The 23,971-nt window shown below is 37.9% G+C and overlaps 3 protein-coding genes across 3 annotated transcripts; all 3 read right to left on the bottom strand.

The window, feature by feature from the left end:
* Positions 1 to 18: 18 nt before the first annotated feature.
* Positions 19 to 6,614, bottom strand: LOC311081439 (scavenger receptor cysteine-rich type 1 protein M130-like; the record flags this gene model as incomplete). The annotated part of the gene is made up of 11 exons (XM_084111976.1): positions 19 to 29; positions 151 to 465; positions 664 to 741; positions 947 to 1,249; positions 1,646 to 1,963; positions 2,040 to 2,363; positions 2,452 to 2,766; positions 2,863 to 3,174; positions 3,304 to 3,618; positions 3,998 to 4,112; positions 6,600 to 6,614. 11 exons carry the CDS (start codon positions 6,612 to 6,614, stop codon positions 19 to 21), a joined length of 2,421 nt encoding a protein of 806 aa, XP_083968102.1.
* LOC311081438 (antigen WC1.1-like) lies at positions 19 to 20,105 on the bottom strand (the record flags this gene model as incomplete). The annotated part of the gene is made up of 25 exons (XM_084111975.1): positions 19 to 29; positions 151 to 465; positions 664 to 741; positions 947 to 1,249; positions 1,646 to 1,963; positions 2,040 to 2,363; positions 2,452 to 2,766; positions 3,304 to 3,618; positions 3,998 to 4,112; positions 7,215 to 7,295; positions 10,065 to 10,124; positions 10,267 to 10,415; positions 10,770 to 10,865; positions 10,964 to 11,164; positions 11,270 to 11,584; positions 12,713 to 12,784; positions 12,902 to 13,204; positions 14,609 to 14,926; positions 15,003 to 15,326; positions 15,419 to 15,733; positions 15,813 to 16,127; positions 16,276 to 16,590; positions 17,980 to 18,174; positions 18,721 to 18,757; positions 20,085 to 20,105. 25 exons carry the CDS (start codon positions 20,103 to 20,105, stop codon positions 19 to 21), a joined length of 5,211 nt encoding a protein of 1,736 aa, XP_083968101.1.
* On the bottom strand, positions 10,060 to 23,322 carry LOC311081437 (scavenger receptor cysteine-rich type 1 protein M130-like; the record flags this gene model as incomplete). The annotated part of the gene is made up of 18 exons (XM_084111974.1): positions 10,060 to 10,124; positions 10,770 to 10,865; positions 10,964 to 11,164; positions 11,270 to 11,584; positions 12,339 to 12,434; positions 12,713 to 12,784; positions 12,902 to 13,204; positions 14,609 to 14,926; positions 15,003 to 15,326; positions 15,419 to 15,733; positions 17,980 to 18,174; positions 18,721 to 18,757; positions 19,518 to 19,573; positions 19,663 to 19,965; positions 20,085 to 20,399; positions 21,629 to 21,770; positions 22,063 to 22,110; positions 23,305 to 23,322. The coding sequence occupies 18 exons, from the start codon at positions 23,320 to 23,322 to the stop codon at positions 10,060 to 10,062; spliced, it is 3,219 nt and encodes a 1,072-aa protein (XP_083968100.1).
* Between the last annotated feature and the right edge of the window lie 649 nt (positions 23,323 to 23,971).

Raw genomic sequence — 23,971 nt, 5'->3', positions numbered from 1 at the left:
ATGTGGTTGTGGACACAGTTAAATCTGTCCTTGTAAAAACAGACAGACACAAACATTAAAAATAATGCAAATTATATTTTAAATAAAAATATTATTAGCTCTAAATGTCAAAAAAATAAAACTAAATAATTCTCAGTGTGTTGCTCTGACCTGCACAGGTGAGTCCAGCGTGCTCTTTGTGGGAGCAGTCAGTGTGGTTCTTCAGGGAGAGAGGACAGTCCCACAGGTGAATCTCATTCCCTCTGCACTCGACTCTGTTCAGCCACACAACACCTTCACCAGCACCAAAGACTGAATTCCCATCAGCCCTCAGTGCTGCTCCACAACCCAGCTGCCTGCAGACCACCTGAGCATCGCTGATGTCCCACAGATCAGCACAGACTGAACCCCACACAGCGTTATGATACACCTCCAGCCTCCCAGAGCACCGGCCCAAACCTCCACTCAGTCTGAGAGGAACATCATCTAAATCACACACAGAAACATCACTGACCAGCTTCAGGACACCATTCACAACAAAACACATGGAAGCTTAACTAAGACGGCTTTAAATGTATGATTAGTGGATTTCATTTATAAACTTGATTATGATTTTTAAATGTAAATAAATTCTTTTTTAAATGCACATTTTAATGGAAAACAGTCTTAATTTAAATATCTTACTTGAACACTGTCTCTGGTGAGGAGATGGAGAGGTAGAACATGTCAGACGACTCCGAGGAGACTCACGACTTTCCTCCTCTGAGATTAAATATTAAGAGAACTTCTCTCAGTGAAACATATCAATGTGAAAATATAATTTATGCCTCATAAATAATTTTAGGCTCCGTCCATCAAATTAGTTTAGTATTTCAGAAACAGTTCATTCACCACATTATATACAAACATTGTGTTTAAAGAAACATAACTAGTTAGACCATCTTACATTATTTAAACATAATTTCACCTGAGCAGGTGATTTTGGCCACTTCATCATTATTACAGTAGTTCTGTCCCCAGGGTGAAGATGGACACTGCCACAGATTTGAATCATGTGGTCGACATTTGACTTCATCCAGCCAGTTACGAGCTGATTCCAGTCTTGGTGTAGAATCAGACACAACACCAGATCTTCCACAGTTCAGCTCTTGACAGATCAGACTCACTGTGTCTGTGTCCATCTGGTTCCAGCACACATTACCCCAGGATCCATTGTAGAAAACCTCCACATTCCCTTCACAGCCCTCAGTTAACCTGATCTCTTTAAACTCTAGATGGAAAGGGATGTGCATTAAAAATATTGGAATTTAGGTTGTGCTAAACCTAAAATATCACCAAAATAACTGGTTAATACAAGGCTAATGCATGCTGCTAACACTGTAGCATCTGAAAAAAATACTTAAATATATTTTTATAATATATTATGAATCTTATGTATTACTTGATTCTGCTTGGTCAATAAAATAATATTTAAAAAGTAGCGGCATCCATGGCAGCGCTGTCTATCAGACCATCATACAGTAAGATGGTCTTTGTTGTAAAATATGAGCCATCCGCTCCTGATGATCCTGGTGTTCATTTTGCAAAAAATTACCAGCTGCACATTATTCCTTTAAACATTTGAAATTATATATTTTAAAATAGATCACATTACTTTACTGATTACCTGAGCACACGACTCCTACATCCTGCTTGTGTTGACAGTCATGTTTCCCCCAGCCTGGAGAAGAGCAGTTCCACAGGGACGTCTCATTCCCCTCACACTCCACCTCATCCAGCCATATGGGTCCAGAACCAGGACCAAACCAGGCTGGTACCTGCTGGTTACTGAGGGCCACTCCACACTGCAGCTGTCTGCACACCACATGGGCATCTTTAATATCCCAGGAGTCATCACACACTGTCCCCCATGAGCCACTGTGAAAAACCTCCAGCCTCCCTGCACAGTCTCCCCCAGAACCCACCAGCCTGATGGACCCGCGACCTAATATTCAGAGAGAGAAAAACACATTATTGATCACTAACAACTGAAGAATCTGCCCAGATGTTGTTGTTCTCACCAAGGCAGGTGATTGACAGCTGTTGTGTGGAGCTGCAGTTGAGAGTTTGTGGAGAGCTGCAGTTCCCCAGATGAGCTTCACTCCCAGAGCACTGGAAGCCCGTCACACACTCATGACTGTGTTCAGGACTGGATGAAGAGGAGCCGGAGAAGTTCAGCACAGAGCCACAGCCCAGCTGTCTGCAGACCACAGAGGATTCAGTGAGACTCCAGGAGTCCAGCAGAACTCTCCTCCAGACCTGATGGATGGAAACTTCCAGCTCCCCCTCACACTGTCTCTCTCCAGACAACCGCACCAGACCATCATGAACAGCTAGAGAGGAATCTGAGTGAAAGATGTGGCATTTAATGAAGTCATTGCAAGATTTATATAGGTAATTTATAACTTTTTTTCTTAAATAAAACCCCCTCACCAGAGCAGACGACTCCAACATCTCGTCTATGAGAACATTCAGCTCGACTCCATGAAGAGACGGAACATTCTGAGAGTTTTCTTTCATTCCCGTCACAATCAAACACATCAGCCCAGATTTCACCACTTCCCTCTCCAAACCAGTCTGATCCCACAACAGACACAGCAATCCCACAATTCAGCTGTCTACAGAGGACACTGGCAGCTCTCATATCCCAGCATGCATCACACACTGAGCCCCATTCATTGAGAAACCGAAGCTCCACTCTTCCAGAACAAGAGTCTGAGCCGTTTACCAGTCTGAGATCTGTGTAACCTGTGCAAAGGTTATTGAGTAAAAAAACACAGTTTGAGGCTACTGAATGTCTTTATGTGTAATATAATGTAAAGAGAGGTATAAAATATTATTAACCAGAGCATATTACTCCTACGGCATTGTCATGGGAACAGTGTGTATTTGAAGAGTTGGATGTAGGACAGAACACAAAGTGTGATTCATTTCCTCTGCACTGAATCTCTTGTGTCCACATCTGAGCGTCTCCTTTTCCAAAAGCATCTTCTCCCAGCACCTGTACAGGAGCCCCACAGTCCAGCTCTCTACACACAACCTCTGCATCCTGCTGGTCAAAGGCAGCGTCACACATTGTGTACCATGTGTCTCCCTGAAGTATCTCTAATCTTCCAGCACACATATGAGATCCATTAACGAGACTAGGGAGGCGACCTGTGTGTTTACATTATGTAAATAAACAATGTAACAAATATGTGATATGTTAATTATTTCATTATTAAGATAAATATAAATTTCATTACATTTCTTTTTCTAACAATTAAGCAGATTGAACAGGCTCACCTGAGCATCTGACTCCAGCATCTTCAGGATGACCACAGTCACTAACACCCCATCCTCTTGATCTACAGTTCTTCAGTGTTGACTCTGATCCACTACAGGCCACATCATCCATCCAGATTGGTCCTGATCCTTGTCCAAAGCGAGTATCACGCACAGCCTCTAGAGCCTCTCCACATCCTATCTCTCTACACACCACTGCAGCATCAGTCATATCCCAGCCATCATGACACACTGTTCCCCACTGACCATCATGATGAACCTCCACTCTACCAGCACAGGGACTGTTGCCACCAACCAATCTAACAGTCTCGAAATCTGTACATTAAAAGAGAAAGGTTTATCCAGTAGCATCAGAACAGTCTACACTCATCTGTAGAATATTAATAATTTGATTAACATACTGTATATTCATATCTTTTCATCATTACACTGGTCGACTAAATGCTTTAATAAATTATAACATATTAATAATATTTAATATTCTATTGTCTCAAAATCTCGATTTCTATTACACAGGCCTCTACGCCGTTTTCTGTGATATGAGGCCATCATAGACAAATTAAAAAATTATTTAAAAATGTTAAATTTTACATCTTTAAAATCTATTTTGCAATTACCAGATGTGGTTATAGTGACTATAGAGGAGAGTAAAACGAGTGTCAGAAATCCCTCCATCTTCTTCTGCTCGTCACACTGTTTGTTTGACTCTGTTTCTCCTCTGCTCCCTCAAACACACTGAAGAAACTGGCTCCTGTCAGTCCCCTAAAGAGAGAGAGACTCTCACAGCTGCCAATGACACTCACTGTTACCTTATTAGACACAACAGAGGAAATCATCAAACACAATCACTGACAAATCAGAGGAGGCATTTCTGATTTACACCATATATATCAAGAGAACATCTGCGCTGATGAACGGGACTCCTCCTCCACCTTAAAAAACACACTTCACTGAAGATAGAATCATATCTTTCATAAGTCAGGATGGTGATAAAGTCTCACCAGAGAGAGAAACACTGCAGGTTATATTCAGCATCAAAGCCTGCATCCGCACACACAACATACAAGACTGATGACTGACTGCTCACTTACTGACACTTTATTTCACACACAAAAATACTTGATCTTTGCTTTAAATATAAAAAAATATAAGAAGTTCTTTTTGGGGGTGACAAATGTGCACAATATTAAGCTTAATACACTGTCTCATATTTTAACAAAGAGCACAATAAACAGCAAGTTAAAAAATATATAAAATGAATTGGGCTGTTCTGTGTACAACAAACAGAGGCTTATTCAGACAATATTTGTAAATAAACATTGGTTTCTGATCCAAAGGTTCAATGGCCAATGGTTTCATATCAAGCATTTGAGGATGTAGATGTGTTTAATACTGCAATGAGTAATACATCCAGCAGATGGCAGCAACACACTTATTGTAAAGAGAAGCCGACAAGAGTCTTGACCTTGTGGAAATAATTTGTTCAGAAATTGATAATTTCTCTTTTTACAGCTTTTTTTCTTTTTTTTTCTTTTTTAGTGTTAATTTCACTGAAGATTTACTCCTTGTCTGTACTCTGCAGTGAGTGATATTTCTTGTAATTTTTTTCATTTGGTAATTATAATGATCATTTCTAAATTCTAAAGTGTTTATTAAATTAATATTATTAATAATAATTATAAATAATAATTATTATTATTGCATAGTCATACTGAATGAGGAAAAATTGGGGTTTCCTTCTTCTTTTTTTTTTGTCCTTAGCTGATCACATGTCTGATTGTAACAGATACAAATTAGAATGTTACAGCATATCAACATTTAAAACAGCACCAAACAAAAATAGAAGATACAAAAAATGTGTTACAACACTCCCTGGCCTTCAACATTTTTATCCATTTTTCACATATTCATGTTGAATCATCATTTTTTTGCCAGTGAGCAAAGTACATCATTTCTCACAAGCCTCTGAAAAACGGTCCAATAATATCACTTTGAATTACAAATAATATAGCAAATGAATTACAACGAATATGGCAAATTGAAAGAAAAAGCACACAGATGAAGTTAATAAGAAACAACATGAAAGCAAAGCATATTCTCTTTCAGTTTAAATGTAGAAAATTTGCAAAATGTAATTGATCTGGCATATTTCAAAGAGTGACATAAAATATTGATGAATTGCAACTTAATAATATGCAGCAATTAAACTCTGCTCATATAAAAGCTGCATATAAAACAATGTGAAGTGGTGGGTGTGGTCACTGACTTAAAATAATCATAAAAAATGAATGTATCAATTTATGTTTATAAAGTAACACATTGAACTCATCAATGTTTGAAATACATTAGAATATTTAGTTATGAAGATTAAACGGGACCTATTCAGTGAGAGATAAAGCAGGACACAATAACTTACCAAACAGGTCTCTCACATCTTCACTCACATTCCTCACATTATTACTTCCTCTGATACAAATGTGTCAATCATTATTTTCATAAATAAAATTCAAAATGCGCTTTAAAGTACACAATTATATATAATATAAATTATAATGTAATAATGATTGAGTTATTTTATAACACTAACTTGAAAAATTATACTTTAAAAAAATATTTTACCAGGGTATATCCAAAAAATTAAAATATTTAATGTAAAAAATGTAAAAGAAAATCCAGTTCTCTTTATTATTGGAGAACTGTTGATGATAAAATCATCATAGGTTACTGATATTGTAACGGTGTGGTGGTAGTTGAAGGCACAAGACGAAGATGAGGATATACACAATGTTTAGTGATCAGGCAGGACAGACACAACCACAAATAACATTAATGAGAACCGACAAGGGACTGAACAAAACAGGGAGTATAAATACACAGGATGAAAGGAGGAAACTATCTAGACCCAGGTGGAGGAAGATTAACTAATCAGGGACTAACAAACACAGGTGCAGACAAGACAGAACATAGGTTTATGCACTCAGGTTTATGGCTGCTATAACTTTGACCTGCCACAAGATGGTGCTGTTTTCGACACACTTGATGCTTTGAATCTTTTCCCGAAACAATCAGGGGAAAGCCTCAGTGCTTCATGTGTCTTCATTTGTGCATCCCTAGTTCTCATAGCAGAGTTTCCACTGTCGGGCCAGTGCGAGGCAGGGCTTTAAACGGGCCGTGCCGGGCTAATAGCCTCGGGCCTGTAGCACCGGGCCCAAAATCTGCTGCGTTTCCACTGTCAGGCCAGAAAAAAAAGAAAACCTCAAAATGTTTATTATAGATACAGTAAGACAGAAACTCACCTGTTCACCACTCATTTTCCTCAGCTGAAGGCAAATGCAAGCGTGTTTCAAATCAGTACTTCTCCCGGCAGACTAGCGCTAAATTAATCCCTATCTTAGCGTCATCTAGGCTATTTTAGAAGAGGAAGTTGCTCAACTGCATTTGTGAGAAAATCGAGCCAAGAGATCTCATAAAAAGCCAAGTGTCTCACAATCGTAACAGACAGATATGCATTTGTGTGCACTGGATTTGGTATTTGTTCAAAGGTTAGCCCACATGCAATTTGTAGGATGGTTTGTATTTATTTGTGAAATATTATCAAGGCTCATTTATCTATAGGCTATTTGTAAAACACAATATTTGTTACTCCACTGCGTTTTCGCTCAAATTGACCTTTGTATTTGAACATTGCTTTCTGTTTGTTTGTGAGTCGAGTTTTCCTTTGCAAAGCAGATCGAGTTTGTTTGCAAAATGCTGGATTTGTTTGTTTAATTATGGCACATAATTCACTCCATAGTATGTAATCCACCAGAAGCAAAACCGTGCAGATGTAGCATGTGAATGTTTCACACACACACACACACACACACACACACACACACACCTCAGCATATAGGCTAAGCAGCGCTGAACACCATGCCAAACTCAGAACTGTCCAGCTCTGCAGCTTTCTGAGCCATTACTGCCTCTCCTAGACGAGACTCTTCACACAGAAACTGAAGAGAGAGAAAAAGACAGAGGAGATCACAAGATGGAAAACAACTCAAACACAGCAGGCGAAGATCAGATACGCTGATACCAAAAAGACGCTAGAGAGACTGGAGGATGGAGGTTTTGAGGCTCAATGAACCTCTGCTGCTTTAGGATATAGTAACGATTACTGATTCATTTCAGTGATAAAGGATGTGGTTTGTAAGAGATGAGAATGGCACAATCATATTTATATTTTTATTTTATGTTTTTATTCATTTTAAAAATGACTCGGATCTAGTACAATTCATCCCTCCATATTGGTCATGATCCTTGTTGAAAGTGAGTATCACCAACTACACGTAATGCTCATAGACCAGCTCTACACACCACTGCAGCATCAGACAAATCCCAGAAATCATCACACACTGTTCCCCACTGACCATCATGAAGAACCTCCACTCTACCAGCACAGCTTGTACACAAGGAGCAAGTCTTTTCTATACACATTTTATAGGTATTTTATGCTCTCAAATTAAAATGATTTCCAAACTTATTTTTATTGTTTGCAGTTCACTGGTTCTGCAGTATGACGTTAATTTTTCTATTTTTCATCAATTAATATGAGGTAATTAAAAATGCATGTATAATAATTATGCAAAACAATTGATAATATGAAAGCACAAGATTAAAGGATAAAATAAAATGGTGTCAGCAGCATCTTGAATATTATTTTTATGTGAACAACTTTACTATTGAATAATTAACTTAAAACAAAGATATAAGTACAGAGGAAATATGATAGGCTACAGTGAACAAAAACAAACTAAACACAGTAAAGCTTTTAAACCCAGCAAATAAGCAAGTAAATAAATATATAAATAAATAAAACCAGTAAGAAATCTGAAAGGAGGAAGGAATCAAGTTAAACACTGAACTCTACTTAGGCTACATTAAATATTTTGACAGAAACTGTTTGGCCCTTTAACTGAACAGGAATCCTCCTCTACTTTACAGAGACACTTTACTGAGGAGACACACACATGATAAAGTGCTGACAAAGTCCAGCTGTCATGAGAGTCAATGTGGGAAACACAAAGTCTGACAAGAGATGACAAACACTGACAACTACCCTGGCTTGAGGAGCACTGGGTGTTAATAATAGGCTAGGAAAGCATTTACACAGCAAACGACAATTTGTGAATAAAAAAACAGAAATATATCACAGAAATGTATTGATTTTTTTCTTTTTCTGTACAAAAAAAACACAATGTGTTGAAATAAATATTTTCAGCCTTCCCAAGAAACTCCTACAGGACATTAAGTGAACATGCTTTTCTGGTAATTGCTCACAGCTGCTGTTTGTTAACATATTTCCCAAAGTAAAGTCCAACAGCTTTAAGTAAAATATAAAAGTCCACCAGCAGTGGGTCTGCATTTAAGAGGAGTTTTATTTTTATAAGTTGAAGGTGCTGTGAAATGTTAAAAACTGTTGTGGTGGAGGCTTAAAGGTAAAGACATTTTTTCCCTCAAATTTCTAAGGCTACATGATAGAAATGTATCAATTCAGAGAAATAGCAAAAAAGAAAAAGAAAAAAATCATGGTCTGCAAAAACTAAAAAAAAATCTAATATTTTGAAAGCAATGCATTTTTTTTTTATTATTGAATTAGAAGATTTGAATACAAAGTGCAAAATAAAACATTGCTGGACTGCAGCTAAAACATACAGTATATAGGATCTTAAACACCTAAACTCTGCAGACCACTTAAAAACTGAAAATTGATTTGCTGCAGTGGGTGTGGTTTCAGTTATAAAGTCCCTCCTTGTTTTCCTGGCTCCTCCCCCACATCATCATAGTCTGTTATTAAAAAACAAGAGCAAATTCATGTATCAACATGATTTAAAAAGTATTATAATGAACACAATGTTTTCAGTCCATTTAAATTAGCTTTTGAGACAACAGAACAAGAGAAATTTACAATATAAAGCTATTATAAGGACTACACCAAAATTATTCAGTAAAAAAAATGGTCAATAACGTACCAGATATGTCACTCATATATTCCCCGACATTCTTCACATCATCATACTCCTCCTGAACACCCTCTAATATAAATGTGTCTATTATTAATTACATGCAAAAAGTCTTCATACTTTACATGTTACTATAATTTGACAAAAAAATAAATAAGAAAATAAACCCTGTTCTAATAAGTGTATAATTGAAACCCACACCTGCTTTATCATTGAAGAACTGTCGTACGATGACGACATCATCATAGTTTTCTGCTAAACAAAATAATGAAAAATTATATATATGTATTGTGTTAAGACCTAACAAAATAATTAAAAGAAATAAACCTGTATCATGATGTCTCCGTTCAGCATTGATTACATCATCATAATTCTCTGATGTGATTTGTTGCTTTTCTAAATAATTTAATAGAAAAGAGAATAAACAGAAACTAATTCACAGGCCAAATAGATAATTAAATGAAGTGAATTTCTGTGATCAGTCACTGACCTGTTGGGCCTTCAGTGGTGCTGACGTCATTATAGTAGTCAGCTGTGACTCCTACTGCAGATTTTGATGTGAAAAATAAAATAAACAAATACATAAATACCAACATACATACAGTACATACTATTATTACTATACAGTACATACATATTATTGCATATTATTATTAAACACTGCTAAGATACCTTTTTTATCTTAATGTTTTTAATTTAACAAACATATATACTTTTCTGTATGTAGCGGGTAACATTATTATATTTCAGTCCTCTAACCTGAAAGAAGCTCATCAGCATCTTCATACCCAGAATGCTGTTCGGTAGAACGGACACTTCCTGTTAGGAAGGAGCAGAACTATCAGATACATGTTCACAATCACAAATCAGCCCAAACCCCCATATGCTTTGGATCATTTCAGAATCAGAAATCAGAAAGAGCTTAATTGCCAAGTGTGCTTGCACACACACACTTGCACACAGCGCCAGTGCTGATTGTGCAAGTGTTGGATGTGAATGTTCCCAGCCTCACTAGCTGCTGCCTGTCTGTCAGGAAGTTGGTGATCCACTGACAGATGGAGGTCGGCACAGAGAGCCGACTTAATTTGGATCTGAATAGAATTCCTCTGACTAAAATGTCCAAAAAGATTGGGAGCTGTGCATTGTCTAATGTCCAGCAGTTTGTCTCTCAAAAAAGTTATAGTTAAAAGTTGACTGAAGACAGGACAAATAATCAATAAAAACAAACACTGAGGAGCTCCAAAACAAGGCAGCCATCTGTGGCGCCATCTTCAAGTTCAGCTCATACTAATCTAAGGAAATCCATTCCTTCTTGACTCTAACATTGACTCACACCTGAATATAACACTAACCCTTAATCATCACACAAACAAGGTCACAGAGATGAATCGGTGATTTTACTCCGCTGAATTCAGTGATGAGTCTGATGATCACGACAAATCAAGCATTATAACATTTACTCACCCCTCTGAGTGAAAACACTCTGTCTATTAGTGGGTCTGTGATGAATCTCCTCATAAACGGCCTCAGTCTTCGTCTTGTGTCTCCTCTTAGAGAGAGCTGTGAGTGTAGACAGACAAACCTGCTGTCAGTTCACAACACATGACTGATCACACACTGAATAACACACAATATGACAGTCTCTGGATCTCTCCTACCTCTCCTCATCACTCTGTTCTGCTGAATCAGTATAAGCAGTGGCACTAAGAGCAGTAAGAGCAAAACTCCCAGTACAACCACAAGCACAGAGAGAGACACTGGAGGAGTTTGTGGAGGAGTGACTGATGTTGAGCGCACTGTCTGAGAAACTGGAGGAGAAGCTGATGTTGTTGTGGCAGGAGTAGTGGACACTGACAAATCTGGCAAAACAGACACAGACACATTCAAAATCATGAAATACACACATAATATTAGCACTAAAAATATTTAAAAATGAATAATATTGCTCAGTGTTTTGCTCTGACTTGCACAGGTGAGTCCAGCGTGCTCTTTGTGGGAGCAGTCAGTGTGGTTCTTTAGGGAGAGAGGACAGTCCCACAGGTGAATCTCATTCCCTCTGCACTCGACTCTGTTCAGCCACACAACACCTTCACCAGCACCAAAGACTGAATTCCCATCAGCCCTCAGTGCTGCTCCACAACCCAGCTGCCTGCAGACCACCTGAGCATCGCTGATGTCCCACAGATCAGCACAGACTGAACCCCACACAGCGTTATGATACACCTCCAGCCTCCCAGAGCACCGGCCCAAACCTCCACTCAGTCTGAGAGGAACATGATCTAAAATCACAGCCAAGTGGATACATTATTGGCCAACAGAGTTTTGTCAAGACAGAAACACCTACAGGTATGTCTGTGGAGTGAGATTAAATCCTCTTGGTTCCCCAGAACTAAATCACATACATACAACATATGGCTGTTATGATTTTTATGTTCTTCTAAATCCCCCTTCTAACCTTACTAAATGTTTGCAGGATGTTAATATATGGATGACTAATATTTTTTAAGTTAAATACAGGTAAAACTGAAGCCCTTCTTGTTGGATCTAGGTCTGCTTTATCTAAAGCTCAATCTTTCCCCTTGCTCATTGATAATTGCCCGGTTAACTTTTCTAGTCAGGTGAAAAGTCTTGGCGTTATTTTTGATGGTTTGCTTTCTTTTAGTTCCCATATTAATAATATTTCACGTACTGCATCTTTTCACTTACGTAATATTACTAGACTTCGTTCTTCACTTTCTCAGCACTGTACTGAAGTTCTCATTCATGCCTTGGTTACATCTAGGCTTGATTATTGTAATTCTCTTTTATTTGAGATTCCGAAAAAACAACTTCACAGATTACAGTTAATACAGAATTCAGCAACCAGAATTGTAACTCATACACGTTCTTTCGAACACATAACTCCAATTCTCTACCATCTACATTGGCTTCCTGTTCATTTTCGTGTACATTATAAAATATTACTCCTTACATTTAAAGCACTTCATAATCTGGCACCTCAATATTTGTCAGATCTTCTTCATTTGTATAGACCTCTTAGATCTTTGAGATCATCCTCTGCAGACTCATTGTCTGTGCCAAACTTCAAGATGAGTTCCTTTGGTGGTAGAGCTTTTAGTTGTGTGGCACCTAAGTTGTGGAATGCATTACCCTTGCACATTCGCCAAATGGATTCAATTTCCAGTTTTAAAGTTCAGATAAAAACGAATCTTTTTAGAATAGCTTTTAATGAAATGATTGTATGATGTGTAGCATCGATGTGTTTTGTATGTTTTGTACTTATTGCCTTGTTCTATATTGTAAGGTGTCCTTGAGTGCCCTGAAAGGCGCCCATAAATAAAAGGTATTATTATTATTATTATTATTATTATTATTATTATTATTATTATTAAATCAAATTAACTTACCCAAACACTGTCTCTGATGTGGAGATGTGGAGCATGACAAATAGCTTCTAGGGGACTCATGACTCTCCTGTTCTGTAATCACAAGTAAATTCAATATTATATAGACACATTTTGTTTATATACTCAATAATGTTAACTGAATATTGTTGTATTTTTAGAGATGGAAATTGCAATGGAAATCAGTCTTACCTGAGCAGGTGATATGGGCCACTTCATCTTCACCACAGTCATTCTGTCCCCAGGGTGAAGATGGACACTGCCACAAATTAGAATCATGTGGTCGACATTTCACTTTATCCAGCCAGTTACGAGCTGATTCCAGTCTTGGGATAGAATCGGAAAAAGCACCAGATCTTCCACAGTTCAGCTCTTGACAGATCAGACTCGCTGTGTCTCTGTCCATCTTGTTGTAACACACATTACCCCAGGATCCATTGTAGAAAACCTCCACATTCCCTTCACAGCCCTCAGTTAACCTGATCTCTTTAAACTCTAGATGGCAACATGAACACAACCTCTGATTTCATCCAACCCCATTCATTTCAACCACAAACACATACAGGTAACATAACATATATACAGGGGTTGGACAATGAAACTGAAACACTGGCCAATAAAGTGTTGGAGGTTTAATGCCTATATATGCCTATATGTTTATATATCTGGTGGCCAATCTTCACTGATTTTAAATTCCATCAGCAAGAGCAGAATGTGAGAAGGTTGAATTAGCAGAGCAACAGCACAGCTGTACATACAATATTGCAATCCACAGACCATAATGGGAGACATATCAGAGTTCAAAAGAGGACAAATTGTTGTTGCGCATCTTGCTGGCTCATCTGTGATTAGAACAACAAGTCTTTGTGGTGTATTGAGAGCTATGGTATCCAGGGTAATGTCGGCATACCACCATGTAGAACGAACCACATCCAACAGGAGTAACTGTCGACACATGAGGAAGCTACTAGGATGAGGATATCCAAGTACTAACCCAGATTGTATACAAAAAACATAAAACCACAGCTGCCCAACTCACCGCAGAATTAAATCTTCACCTCAACTCTCCTGTTTCCACCAAAACTGTTCGTCGGGAGCTCCACATGGAACACATTGTCAGGCTGCTATAGCCAAACCTTTGGTCACTCGTGACAATGGCAAATATCAGTTTCATCATTGGACTGTGGACATGTATTGTGAGTTCACTGTCCACCGTCACTGTCTTTCCCACATCCATGGGAGTTACAGTGTGGAGAAGCCCTAAAGAGGCTTAACACCCGGACTGTTGCGTGCCCAGAGTAAAGTACAGGGGTGGATCAGTGATGGCTTGGGCTGCAATATCATGGCATTCCCTACTGTGTTTGATGGGCACGTCACTGCCAAAGACTACGAACCATTCTGGAGGACCATGTGCAGCTAATGGTTCAAGCATTGTACCCTGAAGCACATTGTGCCGCGTATCAGCATAATAATGCTACACACAGCAAGACTTGTGACAGAATGAAATGATGAACATGAAAGTGAAGTTAATCACGGCCTGAACAGTCAACAGATCTAAATATGTTTGAGCCACATTTTGGACGAGCAAGTCAGAAAACGTTTTCCTCCACCAGCATCACATAGTGACCTGGCCACTGTTCTGGAAGAGGAATGGCTCAAAATCCTTCTGGCCACTATGAAGGACTTATATCTGTCATTCCCAAGACTAACTGATGCTGCAAAAGGAGTCCACTAATAAACTACACCATATTAATAAATTATTGTGGTCTCAAACCACAGTTTCAGTTTCACTGTAAAACCCCTGTATGTGTAACTGTAAAAATGTTAGATATTCCCAAAAGATATTTTAGATTTTAAATATTACTGAATAACAATTTTTCACAACACTGAAATGTTTACCTGAGCACACGACTCCTACATCCTCCTTGTGTTGACAGTCATGTTTCCCCCAGCCTGGAGAAGAGCAGTTCCACAGGGACGTCTCATTCCCCTCACACTCCACCTCATCCAGCCATATGGGTCCAGAACCAGGACCAAACCAGGCTGGTACCTGCTGGTTACTGAGGGCCACTCCACACTGCAGCTGTCTGCACACCACATGGGCATCTTTAATATCCCAGGAGTCATCACACACAGTCCCCCATGAGCCGCTGTGAAAAACCTCCAGCCTCCCTGCACAGTCTCCCCCAGAACCCACCAGCCTGATGGACCCGCGACCTGATATTCAGAGAGAGAAAAACACATTATTGATCACTAACAACTGAAGAATCTGCCCAGATGTTGTTGTTCTCACCAAGGCAGGTGATTGACAGCTGTTGTGTGGAGCTGCAGTTGAGAGTTTGTGGAGAGCTGCAGTTCCCCAGATGAGCTTCACTCCCAGAGCACTGGAAGCCCGTCACACACTCATGACTGTGTTCAGGACTGGATGAAGAGGAGCCGGAGAAGTTCAGCACAGAGTCACAGCCCAGCTGTCTGCAGACCACAGAGGATTCAGTGAGACTCCAGGAGTCCAGCAGAACTCTCCTCCAGACCTGATGGATGGAAACTTCCAGCTCCCCCTCACACTGTCTCTCTCCAGACAACCGCACCAGACCATCATGAACAGCCAGAGAAGAACCTGAGGAGAAGATCTCATGTTTTACTAAAACAAGAATTGTGTTATAACATGGTGAAAAAGAGCATAATGCTCTCAGTGTCAAATAAGTTTACCAGAGCAAATGACTCCAACATCTCGTCCATGAGAACATTCAGCTCGACTCCATGAAGAGACGGAACATTCTGAGAGTTTTGTTTCATTCCCGTCACAATCAAACACATCAGCCCAGATTTCACCACTTCCCTCTCCAAACCAGTCTGATCCCAGAACAGACACAGCAATCCCACAATTCAGCTGTCTACAGAGGACACTGGCAGCTCTGATATCCCAGCATGCATCACACACTGAGCCCCACTCATTAAGGAACCGAAGCTCCACTCTTCCAGAACAGGAGTCTGAACTGTTCATCAGTTTAGCATCTGTGTAACCTGAATAAAGAACAGAAGTTAAAACAGAGTATAATGCAGCTGACAGAGAATGAAGAGAGACTGAATATTGATAATTTACCAGAACAGATCAGGCCCACATTATAGTCACTGGTACAGCTTTGTTTGTGTGATAATGAAATTGAGCAAAATGAAATATGAGACTCATTTCCTCTGCACTGAATCTCTTGTGTCCACATCTGAGCGTCTCCTTTTCCAAAAGCATCTTCTCCCAGCACCTGTACAGGAGCCCCACAGTCCAGCTCTCTACACACAACCTCTGCATCCTGCTGGTCAAAGGCAGCATCACACACTGAAACCCACGACTGATCATCAAGTATCTCTAACCTCCCAGAGCACAGGTGAGATCCATTAATGAGTCTGGAAGCTTGATGACCTGTTAATATGACAGTGCACAGCAGACAAAAACAAATGCTTGATAGTTAAATACAATAAACATATAAACAGTTTACAACAAACAGTTTTCCAAACAAAATATTCTTTATGTCACAACAAATTAATGGGCAATCAGTTAAATTATTCACCTGAACAGATGACACCGGCATCATAACTGTGAGTACAGGCATGTATGCCCCATCCTGCTGACCCACAGTTCTTCAGTGTTGACTCTGATCCAGCGCATAACACAATAGTCATCCAGATTGGTCCTGATCCTGGTCCAAAATGAGCATCACCCAGAGCATCTACAGGTTCTCCACAGTCCAGCTCTCTACACACCACTGCAGCTTCAGTCATATCCCAGCCAAGATCACACACTGTTCCCCACTGACCTCTATGAAGAACCTCCACTCTACCAGCACAGCGACTGTTGCCACCAACCAGCCTCACATTATTTTTATCTAAGTGACAGGAAAATACAGATAGAGACTGTGGGTGCATCTCTGTAAGCACACTAGTTTGTGTATCAGTATATTGTGTACACAAATTCAGCACTGGTAAAGCACACTGGCTCACTACACATTTGGACACTGATTTTTCAATTCCCGGTGATATGACTAGGTGCTTGTGTCATAAAACGTCACCACAGGTATTTATTAACAACACACACAACATCTTTCTGACATTTTTTATGCTGTTTAAAGTATGTTATGAAATATACTTTGATTGTTGTTATATATATATATATATATATATCTGAAACATTTGAGGCAATTTATAATTATAAAAATGTACTACACTGTTCACTACCTATCTACTGATGTTTATACTGACATATAATTAAATAACGATTTGTCTTTTCAAATCTTCTATCGCATGTCATGATGATATTGTGTTGATATTGTGTTGGTTTGTGCAATTTGTTTTGCACCTAACAGAATTTCCATTAAGGGGAACGTAGTGAGCATCTATAAGTGCATTGTGGGATTTTTAGGGAGTGAACATTCCAGTGAACTTGAAGGATTTTGTGATTGAGACAGACCTTAAAATGGCTGGCTCCTTGGTCAGTTTCTGACTGTGAAATATGAAGCTGACTGAGATGCACTCTATTAGTAAAAGGTATGATATTACTATATTCTTTTAACTCACCAGCACAGATCAGCCCCTGGTAATTATAATGTGAACAGCTGTTTTTGAGTAAGGATGTTGGACAGAGGTGAATCTGAGACTCGTTTCCTCTGCACTGAATCTCTTGTGTCCACATCTGAGCGTCTCCTTTGCCAAAAGCATCTTCTCCCAGCACCTGTACAGGAGCCCCACAGTCCAGCTCTCTACACACAACCTCTGCATCCTGCTGGTCAAAGGCAGCGTCACACACTGAAACCCACGACTGATCATCAAGTATCTCCAACCTCCCAGAGCAACTCGAGTTTCCAATAAGCCTGACACCTGAAGTAGCAAGAGATAAGAAACGTTTCAATTTTGTTTATCTAAGGGTGTGTAATTCTTGTCATTATTGTTCTACCATAAAGCACCACTTATTAATGTGAAAGGAGTAAAATAGTCAAATTACTCAATCTCTCATGTCAATCCATATCATCTGACTTTCTTTTTTATGGAACATAAAAGGGGAATTTTACAGAATATCCTGGTACTCTTTTCAATATAATGAAAGTAAAATAAGAAAAAAAAAAAAAAAAAAAATTGTGTGCTCTACAGAACAAAGTCATAGAGGTTTGAAAAGGCACAAAGTAAATGATGACTGATTTTTCATTTTTGGTTGAACTTTCCCTTTAAGGCAGTTGAATTATCAGTAATGTAAAAACAGTGCAGGGTTTGGAGCAGTTTACCTGAGCAGATTACTCCTGCATCTTTAGTATGATCACAGTCATAAAAAGCCCAATTTACTGTTCCACAGTTCTTCAGTGTAGATTCTGATCCCAAACATATCTTGCGATTTGTCCAGATTGGTCCTGATCCTGGTCCAAAATGAGCATCACCAAGAGCATCTACAGGTTCTCCACAGTCCAGCTCTCTACACACCACTGCAGCATCAGCCAAATCCCAGAAACCACCACACACTGTTCCCCACTGACCTCTATGAAGAACCTCCACTCTACCAGCACAGCGACTGTGACCACCAACCAGCCTTACTCTCAAATTGTCTATAAAATAAATAAAGAGGGAGTGAAGACATATGGACAAAAGGAAATGAGGAAAAAAGCCTCACAATAAGAGAAAAAACTATGATAAAATTTACTAATATTTAGTGTAGAATTTGGGAACATTAAATTTGATTTCAGTTTATTTTAAAAAGGCTCAAACCTGCACACACCAGTCCAACATAATTTTCATGAGAACAGTTGTTTTCATGTGATGGTGATGTTGGACAGAGGTAAATCTGAGACTCATTTCCTCTGCACTGAATCTCTTGTGTCCACATCTGAGCGTCTCCTTTTCCAAAAGCATCTTCTCCCAGCACCTGTACAGGAGCCCCACAGTCCAGCTCTCTACACACAACCTCTGCATCCTGCTGGTCAAAGGCAGCGTCACACACTGAAACCCACGACTGATCATCAAGTATCTCTAACCTCCCAGAGCAGCGAGAACCTCCAACCAGCCGGACTCCTGAAAGAACAACACAGGAAAAAACTAAATTTAAAGTTAAAGAACTTCAATAATGAGTCAGTCATATAATCAATATATCAATCAACGAGAAATCATATTTTCCTTAATCTTCTGAAATAAAAGATAATAATATAAATGTCAGCAAAACTTTTTCCCAGTCCAAAAGGACTTGAAAGCAACTTACAAAAACAGCTCATATACAAAACAGTGTATAGTTATTTTTACTTTAAAAATCTAAATGCATTACATGACTGCCCACATTTCAACATTTTCATGTCAACAATATCTATGAATGAATCCTATCAGGGAATTACATTAGAATGTAGAGTTAGAAACAAGCTTCTAAATTTTATTTTTAACAAGGTCTCTAATTATTACAGTCTGACCTTAACAGTTTGTGCTGTCAAAAACAAGCTGCAAAATGGTCACAAAAAAAATAATTATGACTGCTTTGGTGCAATTGTTTTGTACATTAAGACAGGATTTTTAGCTTTAGCTTACCTGAACAAATGACTTGAGCGCTCTTATCAAGACACACATCAAGATCAGTTGGTTGTATGAATCCACATTTCTTAAGTGTAGACTCTGATCCAGTACACATTGCATTTTTCATCCAAAACGGTTTTGATCCCAGTCCAAAATGAGCATCATACAGAGCATCTACAGGTTCTCCACAGTCCAGCTCTCTACACACCACTGCAGCATCAGCCAAATCCCAACCAGCTCCACACACTGTTCCCCACTGACCTCTATGAAGAACCTCCACTCTACCAGCACAGCGACTGCTGCCATTAACCAGTCTCACATTTCTTATGTCTATGAATGTAAGAGAAAAGGCTATTGTAAATTTAAATTGTTATAATAAAATGAAATGAAATGTGCTTTGTTGTACTTTAAACTGTTACCAGTACACAGCAAACCAATGTTGTCCTCATGTGAACAGTTGTTTTCATCTAACGGTAATGTTGGACAGAGGTGAATCTGAGACTCATTTCCTCTGCACTGAATCTCTTGTGTCCACATCTGAGCGTCTCCTTTGCCAAAAGCATCTTCTCCCAGCACCTGTACAGGAGCCCCACAGTCCAGCTCTCTACACACAACCTCTGCATCCTGCTGGTCAAAGGCAGCGTCACACACTGAAACCCACGACTGATCATCAAGTATCTCTAACCTCCCAGAGCAGCGAGAACCTCCAACCAGCCGGACTTCTAAATAAACAGATCAACAAAAGTATGGCTTATTTATTGAAGTCAACATTTTAAAACTTCTTTAACAATAGAAGCCAATCTGGAAGTGCATATGAATTTGAATATGTAAAATACTTTACCTGAACAGATGACTCCAGCATCTCTACTATGATCACAGGTGCTTCTACCCCATCCTGCTGACCCACAGTTCTTCAGTGTTGACTCTGATCCAGTACACATGACTTTACTCATCCAGATTGGTCCTGATCCTGGTCCAAAATGAGCATCACCCAGAGCATCTACAGGTTCTCCACAGTCCAGCTCTCTACACACCACTGCAGCATCAGCCAAATCCCAGAAATCATCACACACTGTTCCCCACTGACCTCTATGAAGAACCTCCACTCTACCAGCACAGCGACTGTGACCACCAACCAGCCTCACATTCACACTGTCTAAATATTAAGCAGTAACAATGAGAGATGAAAGATGAAGGGATGAGAGTTCAATTTACAGCATTACAAAGTGGGACAACTGGGAAAATGGGACACTTGCGTCTGAGTATTTAAAATGAATATTCAGAGTTCAATACAAGTTTAGCTCAATCAACATCATAGGTGTTTTGATTAACAAAAAAATAATTATGCTGACTCCCTCCTTTTATTAAAAAAAATAAATAATATGGTTTCAATTATCCTAAAATGCATTATTGTTTCAGTTGTAAATAGTTAAAAACAATGACAGGGTTTATACCATTATGTTGTCATGGAAACAAAGTTTAAAACTGGAAATAACTTTGCACAGAAAAGATTAGTGAGCCTTTTTTTCCACACTATAATCATGTTAACACATACTCGTTTATGTCTTGTTTCTATATTATTGAGACAGTGAGTATTTTAAAGTTTACATAACTTCTTTTTTAAAGGGGGAACAAGTAGAAATGTATTATTTAGGTAAAAAAAAATATTTGCCACAAATTATGTTGATTGAGCTTAAACTATATTAAACCTGGTGTATTCTTTTAATATATATATTTTTTCCTCTATATAGTTCTTCTGTAGCTGAGGTCTTGGCATTGTTTAAGAGACTAACATTGTAACCCTATAAAAGGCTTCTTGACATAACATAATACAGCATTTATCCTGCTAGATTATGAATGAGTGATTATTTTTCTTTTTTTATGAAAACGTTCATGGGACTTGCTCAAGCTAACATATCTGTCACTAATATTTCCAAATCAATGTTTATCAAATCAGAATGTATGATTTTTTTATTTTTTTTTTAGATAACAGAAGATTGAGACAACATTTACAATGTTGATATCACATGATAAATTGAATTGCAATCACAAGACAACAAGACAAAAAAACTACAATAACGGCCTCTTAGGGTTTCAATAAATAAATAAATATTAATATTATTTTGATAACAATATATTATAATTAATAAAAAGAAGACACTCATGTAAAACTTATTTGTAGCTCTTTATAAATTGGAGAGACAGAGAGAGAAAGAGAAAGAGATAAACTGCCTGTTAAACACAGGAGCACATTCAATATATTGTGACAATGCGATTACACGGCATCTAAAAAAACACATTACAGTATAGTTTAATTTTAAGATCTTAAATAACATAGCTTTTCATTTCACAAAAAACAATCTCTTTAATTTCATGTCTACTTACCAGCTGTGATGAGTATTATAATTAAAGACAGTAAAATGAGTGTCAGGCATCTCTCCATCTCTCTCTGCTTGATTAATTCAACATCCAGTACAAGCTTCTCCGCACTGATGATACAGAAGTACAGGCGTCCTCTCTCAGCCCCCTTAATGAGGGAGAAAGAGGTTCAAAACCCTCCAATCACACTCGCTGTTACCTTATTAGACAGAACAGAGGAAATCATCAAACAACTTCAGTGACAAATCAGAGGAGGCATTTATGATCTTCTCCATATATATATATATATATATAACTGTGAGTGTTGATGAACTCCTGCGCCCCACCCATCAAGACTGAGGGGATGCAGAAATACACACACACACACACACACACACACACACACACACACACACACACACACACACACACACACACTCACATGTATTTCACTGACTTACAGGATACAGGAAACTCTCCAGTTTATTTACAGCATCAAAGCCCAACACCTGCAGAGAAGAGATAAAAGCACTGATAACTAACTGTGATATTAGTGTATACATAAGTTAGCATGATATTAACATGTAATAAACTCAACTATTTAAATTAAATATTATTGTCAAATAGCATTTTTTTTAAAAAGAGGCAGAAAATAAATAAAAAGAAAATAAATAAATAAAAAGAAAATAAAGTTTACACGCCTTTCACTTCTGAGACTGCAATTTAGTAGTATTTTATGTCTATGGTCCTATTAAGCCTGGTGATGAAAGTTAATATGCTAAATAAAATTATATATTTAAATAAGTATTTTAAGTATTTCAAATACAAATTACAGTCCCTCAAAGTATTTAATTACAAATTACATTTCATGTATTTTTGTTGAGGAAAATTCAAATTACTAAATATTTAAAAGTAATTAAATACATATTTCAAATACGTGTAATTAAAATACTGCCCATCTCTGCTAACAACTAGGGATGTGCGCCACAGCTAATTTCCTTAATGTTTAAACTGTTATAGAATATTTTTTTTTATGATTTTTTTTTATTTTTTATAATAATTAAGAATGACATTTGACATTCTAAAATAGCAGAGGGATAAATATGATAAAAGACAGTGCTTCGGAAAATCAGAACTTTGCAATTTATGTATGAAAAAGATTAAGGCCTTATGCAAGGTAAGAAGGTACTTACATCAGGAGCTGCTAAGTTAAGACTGTGTCTTAAGAACTAGTCTGACCAAAAGCAATTAATTACTGATAATCAGTCTTACTTATCAGACCGGCCCCAGGTCTTAAATCAGCTGCCTTCCCATAATACCTTTCAGCTGCCTCATCCTGTCTGTGGACAAACACACACATTTACTAGAACCTGCAAGTTGTTATGAAAATGATTATGCATAAATAGCCTACATGATAATAATAGTAATAATAATAATTATTATTATTATTAAAATAACAATGCAACTATAAATAATTATAAAATACTTAAAATAAGTATTTGACGATAACAACAGCAACGCAACATTATACAATTTTTGGTGTTCATGATTAAAACATTAATTTGACTCCTATAATTAAATAATTATAGTACATTTTATGCATACATAAATACATTATTAACAACAACAAGTATGTGATGATAAACCGGGCCCATGAATTTAAATAAATAAAAACATTAATTTGACTGTTTGATATAGATTACTTTTAGCCTTTCTGTCATGCTTGATTAAGATTGGTTAATCATGGCATTAATTATGTTCTAATATTGCAGCGTAATGAGTGTTGGCCCAAAGAGAGTGAGAGTGGACGATGGGGGAGTCGGAGGACATGAGGCAAAAATTAATAATAGGTGTCTTTCACATTTGCAATTCTATCAACCACAATTGAAGTGAAACCTATGATGTTTTATTGTAAATTGACCATTAGTATTACAGCTGTGAAGAGACTACAGCAGCAGCAAACAGACTGGAGCAGTTTGAGCTCAGAAAGACTCTTGACAGGATTTCTGAAGACGACACTTTTAGCTTACAACAAATGATATCAATTCCCACTCAAAGTTTTGAAAGTAACATGCGGGCCATGATATTAAAGATTAACCACAGGTAAAGTCAAGTCAAATCATCTGTATAAGCGTTTAACAGGTTGTTTCACAGAATTATCGTGATAAACAGGAAATGATGATTCAATGATGCAGTAAAGCAGATCTAAAAGACAACAGTTCAATGTTGATTTAGTTCGGTTCAATTATTGTGTAAAGTTCATCAATTATGGAATGAGTTCAATTCTGATGTCATCATCCAGCTCAGTTCAGACCGATATTGTCAGTAAAGTCATATCAATAATAGTTGAATATTAAGTGTCTCCAACTA

The sequence above is a fragment of the Abramis brama genome, assembly GCF_963993115.1.
Source record: "Abramis brama genome assembly, chromosome: 4".
Taxonomy (NCBI): domain Eukaryota; kingdom Metazoa; phylum Chordata; class Actinopteri; order Cypriniformes; family Leuciscidae; genus Abramis; species Abramis brama.
Note: the sequence above shows the minus strand (reverse complement) of the source record. Positions and strands in the feature narration are given on the sequence as shown.